The sequence below is a fragment of the Pteropus alecto genome, unplaced genomic scaffold (assembly GCF_000325575.1).
Source record: "Pteropus alecto unplaced genomic scaffold, ASM32557v1 scaffold98, whole genome shotgun sequence".
Classification (NCBI taxonomy): domain Eukaryota; kingdom Metazoa; phylum Chordata; class Mammalia; order Chiroptera; family Pteropodidae; genus Pteropus; species Pteropus alecto.
Genome location: NW_006443570.1, coordinates 11,165,390 through 11,176,743, shown reverse-complemented (window position 1 = coordinate 11,176,743; position 11,354 = coordinate 11,165,390). Strand labels below are relative to the sequence as shown.

General features: G+C 45.4%; 1 protein-coding gene across 2 annotated transcripts in view; it reads right to left on the bottom strand.

Moving 5' to 3' along the window:
* Nucleotides 1-1,249: 1,249 nt before the first annotated feature.
* Nucleotides 1,250-11,354, bottom strand: part of LPO (lactoperoxidase) — a 23,438-nt gene continuing 13,333 nt past the window's right edge. Inside the window, exons 8-13 of one of the 2 annotated variants that reach the window (XM_006924872.1) lie at nucleotides 10,759-11,083; nucleotides 9,003-9,163; nucleotides 3,773-4,025; nucleotides 2,715-2,888; nucleotides 1,826-2,063; nucleotides 1,250-1,639 (exon numbers count right to left, since the gene is read on the bottom strand). In XM_006924872.1, the coding sequence (XP_006924934.1) occupies nucleotides 1,432-1,639; nucleotides 1,826-2,063; nucleotides 2,715-2,888; nucleotides 3,773-4,025; nucleotides 9,003-9,163; nucleotides 10,759-11,083 (1,359 nt within the window). In that variant the 3' untranslated portion in view covers nucleotides 1,250-1,431. The remainder of the gene's footprint in view (nucleotides 1,640-1,825; nucleotides 2,064-2,714; nucleotides 2,889-3,772; nucleotides 4,026-9,002; nucleotides 9,164-10,758; nucleotides 11,084-11,354) is intronic. The other variant, XM_006924873.1, reaches the window with a different exon arrangement.

Here is an 11,354-nt window from a genome sequence, read left to right as displayed (position 1 = left end):
AGGTGTGATGGAAGGGTATGCCCTTCCCAGATGACAAGCACCTGGTAAAGTGGTTCAGGGATCCTCACACAGTAGACTTCTCAGTCCTGGCTTCATGTAGCCAGAGCTGAGAGAGGGAAAGGAGGCTATTTCCCTAATAATCTCCCCTGGAGCTTGATCCCTATATCTGATTGGTGGATTCCCTGCTTCTCCCCATATTTGGAGAGGGGCACCTGTAGCTGGGAGCCTGAAGATGTGCAGGATGCTGGAGCTGATGTACCCATAGGAGCATCAGGCCACATTGGGACCTCACCAGAGCAAGATAAATACTACTTATCTCCAGTTCACTGATGGAAAGTGGGTGCTCAGAGACGTGAATGGGCTTATCCAAGGCCTTGAAGAAGCAGGTGCCAGAGCCAGGGCTGCAGCCTAGGTCTTCTGGCTCCCGGGCTCTTTCCACAAGATGGTTAGGTGCCTCCCACCCCACCCTGCCAGTCAGGGGGCCTGAGGCCCTGGCTGGGCTGACATTCCGGAGGGTCATTTTAAAAAAGTGCATGAATATGCATTGGGCAGCAGCACAAGGAATATTCTGGAGATGCCCCTTCAGAGGCCTTCCAGGCTCCAAGGTCTGCCTTGGAGAAGGTATTTCCCGGAACAGCCTCTAGAAGGGACGTTCATTCTAGCCGTAGGGGAATCCGGTCTTGGATTTCCTCCTTGTTTAACCCTTTGGCACCATCCCTAGCCCGCTCTCTTGCCTTTCGTCTTTCCCTGGGAGCCCCTTCCTCCTCCGTTTCTTGGAGAGCTCTTTGAAATCCCATCGAACCATGCTTCTCACCCCCACGGACCCGTGCACACAACATCTTAGTAGTAGGACAAGTCTAGACTATAAACATCTAGTAACTTAATTGGCAGTGATTCTAAGGCCCGCCTTCTGGAAGGAAACAGTATCATTGCCAGCATCTTTAGTCAATCATCAGATGTTTATTGAGTGCTTGCTCTGCGCCAAGCACCTTGCTGGGTGGCATGAGAAACACTCAGAAGAAGACCGCAGTCCCTAGCTAAAAGAATTTACAATCTAGTTTGAGAGGAAAGGAGGAAAGATAAGGGTGCAAAGGCCGCAGCTTCAGCCAAGATTTGTTCCAGGGAGAGGATGGGTGACATTTGGCAAGCTAGACTGGAAGGGCATCCCAGCAGGTCTGCGTCATGACAGAAAAGAGGATTTCCATAGGCAGAGGGGTTGGGGTAGGGAAGGGCATCCCAGCAGATTTCAAGTGGAAGAGCTGGAAAGGTTGAGGTGTTGGCCTTGGGCTTGTGAGAGGTATGCATCTGGCAAGTGCAGCGAGATCTGTCTGAAAAGAAGGGCTGAAACAGGTCTCAGGAACTGGATCACTAAAATTGCTTGAAATGGCATCATGGACCAAACTGTGCTTTACTGCACAGTGTGGGCGGCACCTAATTCTCCACTGAGGCCCAGGGTGAGAGGTCTAGCTTATCAATGGCTGAGCAATCCACAAAGCCTCGGGGGTAGCTGTTGGCTTGGAATGGATTCAGTGGGACTTTGGTGATGTGAGTGTTGTCACAGACAAGGCGTGAGAAGGATATTTTCTGTAGAGAGTCCCGCTGCTTCTCAGTGAAGACCCCAGGGTTCTCCCACCAGAACCTGCAGAGACAGAAGCACAGTCTGTCCATATAGCCAGCTATTGACCCCTGCCTTTCCTGCCCAAGGGGAAGGAAGGAGGTCACCGGGAACATGCTGAGGTCTGGGTTAGTCCTCATGGGGACATGGGGACACTGACCTCGGAGAAGGGTCTCCCCTTCCCTCCACTCCCGCTGAGGTTTCACTTGCCTGTCTCCATCACGAATCTGCTGGAACTGCTTGCCCAGGATGCAGGCCAGGAGAGGCCCCACCCGGCCCCCTTCTACCAGCGGCTCGGCAATGCCCCCAATCCAGATGTCAATGTTGTCAGGGGTCCCGTAGAGATCCAGTAACTTCTTCGCTAGCAACTTGTTCTTCAGCACGGCATCCAGCTCTGCCAGTGTCTGGGGCTGTGACAGGTCACAGAAGCCTCTCCAGGAGTTGTACCCTAGAGTGAAGAGACTGGAGCTGTCTCCTTCCAAGGACTTCTTGCCCATAGCCCCCTTTGAGGACATACCTACTCCAGCTCCATCAGCCCTAGAAAGTCTAGACTAATAGTCTCTGGGATGGGGTTCCATTGTTTTCTACATGAGGTACTTCAGTCTTGAGAGGGCTAGCAGTTTATGTGGGTCCAGGCACTATTCTAAGCAAATATGTAAACTGAAGAACAGAGATGTCAAGTAATTTGCCTTAGGTCACATAACTAGAAATGACATAGGTGGGATTTGAACCCAGGCGTACTGGCTCTTAATTACAACATTAAATTGCCTTTCATGGGTACCAAAAAAAGGCCCCGTAGTCATCGGTTTCTCTCTACTCTCCTTTTCTTAATATTTTCTGGGCTTTTACACTAGTTGGTTGGAGAGCTCCTTTTCAGATGAGGAGCTCCAGGATGGCAGCAGATATGTTCTCTTGTCTCTGTGTTAGGGAGAATGGAGGATTCCATTTCACAGATGAGCAAGGTGAGTTTTAAACACCAGCATCTCTGCCTTCTGTTTTAGAATGGATCTGATCCTCAAGATTATAGAAGAGAGCCCTCCGAAACTCCAAAAAGTAGCTAAAAGTTCCCCAGCCCAGGCCAGACGCCAGGCCCACTCACCAGGCATCCCATGGTCTCGGCAACGCTGTATGTTGATGGCAGCCAGGTCAAAGCCATGGATCTTGTGAGTGGGCTGGAAAAGCTTGTTGCGCAGCTCTCCTGTCATCATTTTATTCTGATTCATCGACTTGGACTTCTTGGCCAGTAGGCCCCGCACCAGAGGGTCAATTCCACCTGCAAGGGAGACCCAGAGATCATCCTGGGGACAGGGGTAGGGTGGGAACATCTTCCACTGCTGATCCCTCCCTCCACCAGACATTTTCTCTCTGGTGGAAGTAGGGCCGCTGAACATCTCAGGCTGGAAGCAGGGAGAGAAAAGCACAGTGCATCCTGCAGGCTGAGCTGGGGCCCGGGGGCGCGGGGTGGGGATGGGGGTCGGAGTCCAGACTGCCTGCCTTGGGGGTGGAAGAAAGGGCCATTCATGGGATGATGGCACAAATATAAGCTTCAGGATTTTTTCTGAGTTCTAGTTCAGAGAGTTGGCTCCTTCTCTTTCTTGAGGAAGGTTGCAGCATGGGAAGAGGTAGCAGAAATCTATGGAACATGGTCCTGGCTTGTCAAGCCTTAAGTAAAGCCAGTTTCAACACAGCCCGATCTAGGATAAAGGGGAGCTGGGTCCAACCTTTGGCACTTGATGGAGATGGAAAGACTTAAAGGGTAGCAGGAAAGAGCAATTTATTTACCAAACCCATGAATTCTTCCTACAAGAGTCAGAGAAGCCTGAGGCAAGGAAGAGAGGTAGAGAAAACCTGGCACCTTAGAGGCCAGAGGAAGAAAGAAAGGATCATAACTAGTATTTATTGGCCACCTCCTGTGTGTCAGGAACTATTGCAGGGTGCTCTACATGCATATCTCACTTAATTTTTTGTATTCCTACTGAGATAGGTACTATTATTATCCTCATTTTACAAATGAGGAAATTGAGGCTCCGTGGGATGAATTCTCTTGCCCAAGATCACACAGGAAGTGCCTGGAGTCTGACTTCCAAGCCAGGTTTCCCTGGAAGCAAGCTGCAGAGTGAGACAGCCAGGTGACAGCACTTCCCTGAAAGAATATACCATCTTTGACCATCCTCCAGGTATTGAAGAAGAGGGTGTGCAGAGGGAGCTCTGGTTCTGGACCCCATGGCTGATAGTTCTCATCCAGGCGGGACATAGTAGAGGGGACCTCCAAGTGGCCAAAGCGTAAGGCAAAGGTGAAGACATTGGAAATTCGGGGGTCCACAGACTCGTTGTAGCCTCGGTATGGAGGGACCCACTTCTGCATCTCGACACCTAGCACGATGGGTAGGTAGTCCCTAAAGGTGATAATCTGGAAGGAGAAACAAGTCATGAGGAAAGGGTGTGAGGAGACTTCAACTTCTGCAGAGTGAGGCTGGAGAGGAGCTGCAGCCAAGAGGGATGAGCAGTGAAAAATCAAGGATGGCACATGGACAGCATGTGTGCCCAGTTCTCATTCCTATGACCCTGGCAGACATTACTAATTGACCGCGAACACTCTTTACACTGATCTCTCGTGATTTGTCTTAACATAGGCTCTAGTAATCAGTCATTTGAATTTGGCACTTGAGATGTACTCTCTGCCATCTTTGTTCGAAGTTTATGAACTTGAAGCAGAAGTGACAGTCCTATTGTGTCAATTTAACAAAACAATGTCAGATTACTAAACTTTTCCCATAGGCCAGGGCAAGAGGAGGGAAGTACCACAGGAATGGTTCACAGGGTGTCCAAGGGAAGTTCATTCAATCCAGTTCTGAAAGAAATGCTGTACCATGGAGAGATCAGTTTCTGGTTCTGTTTTACTCAAAACAATGAATGAACATACATTGAGAAAATTTTGGAAAAAAAATTATGCTGTCACATAACCCAATAATTATATTCATTTTTATTCATTCTAGACTTTGTCTACCTTAGACACATCTTTACAGAGTTGTAGTCCTAGAGAATGCATACTTTTGCATTCTGCTTTTTCACTTAACACTTCTCACATTTCTTCCTAGCTCACTATTATTATGTAATTAATGTATATAATATTCTATTGCACTCATAGGTCCTTGTCTTACTGTTTTACTCTTAGGTTGCTTCCAATTTGTTCAGCAGCATAGACTCTGTGGATGTCATCCTTGGAGCAGGTGGTCTGCTCCTCGGGTTGTGGGAAGCAGCAGGGGACAGAACCCTGCCTCTGGCTACAGTAGAATGGCCCAGTTTGATGGCGTTTGATCTGAGGGGATAGGTGGGGTCATATGGGTTTTCATTTTCTACCATGTGCAGAAAAGCAGAGAAAACCCATCTGCAGAGAGAGCGTGGAGGGCAAAAAGAAGTGAAGACAGGAGCAGAGAGGAGTGTGGAACAGAGCGAGAGCAGCTGCCCTAATTCCAGATGGTTACCAGTCGCTGGCTCTAAGCCTTGCTGAGGTCCTACTACACTGCCTGCCCTGGTGTTCCAGGAGAAACTCTTAAAATGTCGCTTCCATTTGACACGGGTCTAGGGTTAAACCAATACTGAACATCTGAATTAGTCTGAGTGGGTTTCTTTTTCTTATGGTCCAAAAGATGTTATAGATGGAATTGTGTTCCCCTCAAATTCATATGTTGAAGCTCTAACCCCCAGTGTGACTCTATTTGGAGATCAGGCTTGGAAAGAGGAAATTAAAACTAAATGACATCATAGAGGTGGAGCCCTGATCCAATAGGACTAGTGTCCCTATAAGAAGAGTGAGAGACACCAGGATGGTGTATGCACAAAGGAGCGACCACGTGAGGACACAGAGGAAAGGCTGCCATCTTGCAATCCTGGGAAAGAGGCCTCAGGAGAAACCGAACTTGCTAACACCTTGATTTTGGACCTCTAGCCTCCAAAACTGTGAGAAAATAAATCTGATGTGGAAGCTACCCAGTCTGCGATATTTTATTATGGTGGCCTGAGTAAACTAATGTAAGGCTTAACGCACATAATCTTTGGGTAGATACTTTTCATTCTTTAAATAATTTACTACAAACATCTACAGCAGCAAGTTTCCTGGATCCGAAAGTTTTTTAAATAAATATTGAGTTCTGGAAATTTTGAGAATAAATGGAAATAGATCTCTTCAATGGTTAAAAATATGTGTGTGGGGCTTCTGGTTCCAGAACGAGATGGAGCAGACTCATTTTTCCTCAGTCTTCCCCACTGTATATAATTAAACATCCTGGAAACTGTTCGCCGAACAACAATAAATAGACTCAAAAAGCTGTTGAGAAGATGAACTGGCCAAGGACCTCAGGACTTGAGGAATGACAACATGGAGAGTTCTTACATACCCCAGACTGGGTATGTGAGAGGCTGGCAACCTGGAACCTCCACCAGGAATAGACAAAAGAAGCGAAGAAAAACCTTTTATTTTCTTTTTCTCTAGAGGACTGCGACAGGAGAAATTCATCAGATATCTAGTAAAGAACCCCCAAACTCACTTTACAACCCACACCCTTAGCCATCCCGGCCCCCAATCCACAGCCCAGGCTGACGGATGGTCTGATCTTGCCTGCAGTATTAGCAGCAGTGAAGCCCTGTGTCTCTCTGTTCTTTACTCAATGGCATAAGGAGACCCAGGTGCTGTGGCTTCTGCTCCTCTAGAAAGTTGCTCACAGCAGAAGGCAGCCAGGAAAGTACCTTCCTGTGCTGCAGACAGCGTCAGCAGGGGCTGAGTGAGAATTCTGGAAGCACTAGAAGAATGAGGCCAACCAGAATGACATTGCATGGGCTCAGGAACTAAACTGTCATTGGAACAACAGCCCATAAGAGTATAACAGAACCTACATGCCAAACCTAAACAGGGGAACTACGTGTTTAAATAGAAGATTTAAGTAGGATCAAGAGTCTCCTAATAACCAAAATGTCTAGAATACCACTGAAAATCACTCATCATACCAAGACCAGGAAGGACACAATTTGAATGAGAAAAGACAATAGTGGCATGAATCAGGTGATGGAATTATCTGACAAAGATTTTAAAGTAGCTGTCATAAAAATGCTTCGATAATTAATTACAAGTTATCTTGAAAGAAATGAAAAAACAGAACATTTCGGCAAAGAAGTAGAATTTATTTTTTTAAAACCCCTAATTATAGAACTGAAAATATACTAACTGAAATTAAAAAAAAAAAAATCTTGCTGAATAGACCCAGTAGTAGGGTGGAGAGAATGGGATAGAACTGAAGACAGATCAATAGAATTTAGTCAATTTGAACAGAGAGAAAATAGACTAAATAGGTTCACATAAATACGCCCAAATAATATTTGATGAAGGAGCAAAAGCAATTCAGTAGAGGAAAGATAGCCTTTTTAATAAGTGGTGCTGAAGCAATTAGACATTCATAGGCCAAAAAATTAACCTCAACCTAAAACTCACACTTTATACAAAAATTAACCCCCAATAGATCATGGACTTAAATGTTAAACATAAAACTATAAAACTTCTAAACCCAAAACCAAACCAAACCAAAACAAAACAAACCAAACAAACGAACAAACAAACAAAAAAAACATATTTCTTTGCACTAGTTGAATCGTTTTTTGGGGCGGGTGTGTGTGGGGGGGTTCTTTCTGAAACTGGACACCAAGAGCACAACCCATGAAAGAAAAAAAATTTGATAAATTTGAACTCATCAAAATTAAAAACTCTTGGTTTGCAAAAGACTCTGTTAAGAGAATGAAAAGATAGACTGGGAGAAAATATTTTAAGTCACGTATCTGACAAAGGACTTGTATCTAAATATATAAAGAACACTTAAAACTCAACATTAAAAGACAAACAATCCAATTTGAAAATGGGCAAAATATATGAACAGATATTTATTGAAGAAGATATACAGATGGAAAATAAGCACATGAAAATATATTCGATATGATTAGCCATTAGAGAAATGCAAATTTAAACCACAATGAGATATCACTACATACCTAACAGAAAGGGTTAAAAAAAATAATGATGACACTAAATAAAGACCAGGAGATAGAGAAATGAGATCATTCATACAGTGCTGGTAGGAATGTAAAAATGGTACAGCCACTCTGGAAAATGGTGTGGTAGTTTCTTTTAAAATTAAAAATGAACTTATTTACCATATGACCTAGCAATTGCACCCTTGAGCATATGTCCCAGAGAAATAAAAACTTATTTTCAAGTAGAAACCTATGTACAAATGTTCATGGCAGCTTTATCCGTAATAGCCCCAAACTGGAAACAATCCAAATGCCCTTCAATAGGTGAATGGTTAAACAGACCATGGAATACCACTCAGCAACAAAAAGGAATGAACTACTGACTGGGTGAACATGCAGTGACTTGGATGAACCTCAAGAAATTATGCTGAATGTAAAAAAGCAATCTCAAAAGGACACATACTGCATGATTTCACTTATGTAACATTCACGAAATAAGATGGAAAACGGATTAGTGGTTACCAGGGGATGGGAATATGGGAAGGGGAGGGTGGATGTGTCTATAAAAGGGTAGCATGAGGGAGTCTCATGGTAATGGCAGAGTTAAGCATCTTTATTGTGGTGGTGATTACATGAAGCTACACATGTGATAAAATTGCATGGAGCTACACACACACACACACACGCACATACACACACACAAACATGCACAGAGACGATTGCATTTCTAACTGGTGAAATCTGAGCACTATGGTTTGTATCAGAGTTAACTTTCTGCTTTTGATATTGTACCATAGTTACGCAAAATCTTGGCACTGGGGGAAGCTAGGTGCATGTACATTTATTTACAACTTCTTGAGAATCGACAATTATTTCAAAATAAAATGTTTTAAAATTATGTACATGGTTAATACCAACACATCAACCTGTCTCTTCTAGTCAATCAGCCAATTAACAATAGCAATTGACTATGCCTATGACATGTGGATTAGGAGTAGAGAATTGAAAAATAAGATAATTTAATCAAAATAACCAGAATAACTGCTAGGTAACAGACCCAGGAGTGATGGAGCCTATGGTCCCAATGATGGCATCTGGGCAGGCGCACCAAGTGACCAATGTATGAATGACTCCGCTACTATGAATCCAAGGATGCATTTTGGGGCAGAGAAGCTGAAGAAATAGAAGAGAAGGTTTAAAGAATGAGACAATGGGAAAGAAGCAGCAGAGGAGAAGAAGGGGAAATGGAGGTGTGGAAAGCAGAGGATACGGCAGCGAGCAGAGGCCACGAGACGAGGCAGCGAGCAGAGGGCAGAGCCAGGAGCGGAAGCCAGGCCAGCATGTGAGGAAGGCTCCTGGGCCTCTGTACCTGCACGAGGGCTCCCAGGATTTTCCGGACTTCCTGGTAGAGCTTCTCTCCATCCCACTGAGGGTTGAGTCTCTTCAGTTCTCCAGCCAGCCGGTTGTGCTCACGGAGAAAGAGAGTGTGGGAAGTGGCCAGCAGGATATGCTCCGAGGCTCGGGAATCTCCTGAAAGCCCAGAAGGCAGGAAGGTGGGTTCCCTCTGAGCAGCCCCAGAACCCAGGAACCTGCACACAAAAAAATAAATGATGGTGCCCCAAAGGGACCCTCTCCTAAGCCCCTCCTGGCAGTCAACTTAAGGGAAGTCAAGTGGAGAGGGATCAGAGTGGGGACTCATAGGGTTGAATCTCAGCTCTACATGCACACTTTTTAGCTGTGTGATTCTGGACAAGTTACTTAACATTTCTAAGCCTCAGACTTCAGATCCATGAAAATGGGGATAATAAGGTCAACCTCACGAGACTGTGATAAAGACTATAGATGACATTAAAAATTAAATTTGGCTAATTAAGATCCCAACTGCCTTTAAAATGGAACCAAACAAATAAATGGGGGGACTTTTTATGGTGTGGAGCAACTTTGAAGGTTTCAGGAATGCAAGTTTGAGTGTAGGAGCCTGGATATTAAAGGGAGAAGAATCCGGAGGTTGGGGGGCGGGCCTTTGGGATGCGGGGAGGAGGAACAGGATGGGGAACAGTTAAATGGTAAAAGATCAGGTGTTTCACAAGGGGACTTCTTGTGTTCTCTAATCATCAGGAAAGTCTGTTAAAGTCCGGGTCTTAGTGGAGATTTTTGTGGAAAACAGGAAAGGATACAGTTTTGTGTCTGGACTGATGTGAGATATTTGTGAACACAGGATCTAAGAGATCTACCAAGAGACTGAGATCTACAGGACAGCCTCTACCATGTCAGAGTGGACAGGGGGTTTGTCCTGGGAGAGTGGATTTGGAAGAAGGAAGGCCTCCAGGAGCTAAAGGCAGAGAGGACAGGAGGGCACGAGCCCCCGGAATGAACAGAATTGGGGGACTTTGGTTGTGCACCGGCTGTATGGAGTGTGGGCTTTCGGCCAAGTTTATAAAATGTCTTAAAATATACATTTGTTTTAACCTAGAATGTCTTCCTGGAGGAAGTTATCCCGAAAAAATTATTAAAATGGGCACAAAGATTCCTCAACAAGGATATTCACTACCTAAACACAACAAAACAATGCAAGTCACAGAACAACTGGAAATGACTTAAATGTTTCCAAATAGGGTTGATAAAATAAATTATGGTAACATACGATATGGAATATCAGGCAGCCATTAAAAACCATGTTGTAGAAGAATATTTAAGTTGCGATATATTAAGTGAAGACACTGGGTTATAGAGCATTACTTATAACCCCAATTATGTAAAATGATGTGGAACTATATAATAGAAAAAAACCTGGAAAGATAGGCATTAAAATGTTAATTTTTCAGTGAGTGGTAAGATTTTGTTGATTTTCTTATTTTCTTTGTGCTTTTCTGGACTCCTTTAATTTTTTTTTTTTTTTTTTAAGTGAACACATGTTCTTAGATTCTGTATTCATCTGGGCCCTTCTGCCAGTCCTGAACCAGTGCCAGAGGCAGTGCTGGCTTGGTGTGCATTTTGCCAGAAGACGATGAGGAGAAGCAGTGGTAAAGCCTTCCTGGAAGCTGCCTAGCAGCCTGGTGAAGTTGGCCTCCCTCTGCCCTCAGTCCCCTTGTCCTCGGGCCCCCCTGTTCCCGGCTTCTACTCACCTGCCAGGAAGCAGGGCACACGGGCAGTGGTGTTGATGAACTCACAGGGGCTCGGCTTCTTGTTGTCAAAGGGCAGGTAGGCCAGCCCATGGTCTCTGTCCTCCTGGTTGATGGCCATGAGGCCCAGGGGGCTGCTGAGGTTGCGGAGGCGGCTAGCCAGGTCGGGCTCGGGGCCGTACACGAAGCTGGCGTCCAGGAAGGAGGTCAGAGCGTTGATCTGCTCTCGGGCCAAGGACTGGTCAGGTAGAGGGGAACAGACAAACCCGGCTCGGAAGAAAGGCATGCATTTCCCTTGAGTCTTCACCTTGGGGTCACTGGGTGGGAGCTACAAAGAGATTGAGGGTAGGTGACTGGGCAGAGGTGGTACAGCTGGGCCCTGGCAACCACTTCCCAGGTCCGGTCTAGATGCAGCTAGCAAAGATGCTGATGGGGCCCTCTTGGGATCCTGGTACCAGACACTGACTCCAGACACCTCCTGCTGATGCTACATATTCTGGGCTCATGATACCCTGAAGTTCACTATATCCCACTGTGTGAAAGGGCTGAGAAGAATCATTCAGTCTTTCAGAGACAGGCTTCCAAATTTTGGGTGGGGA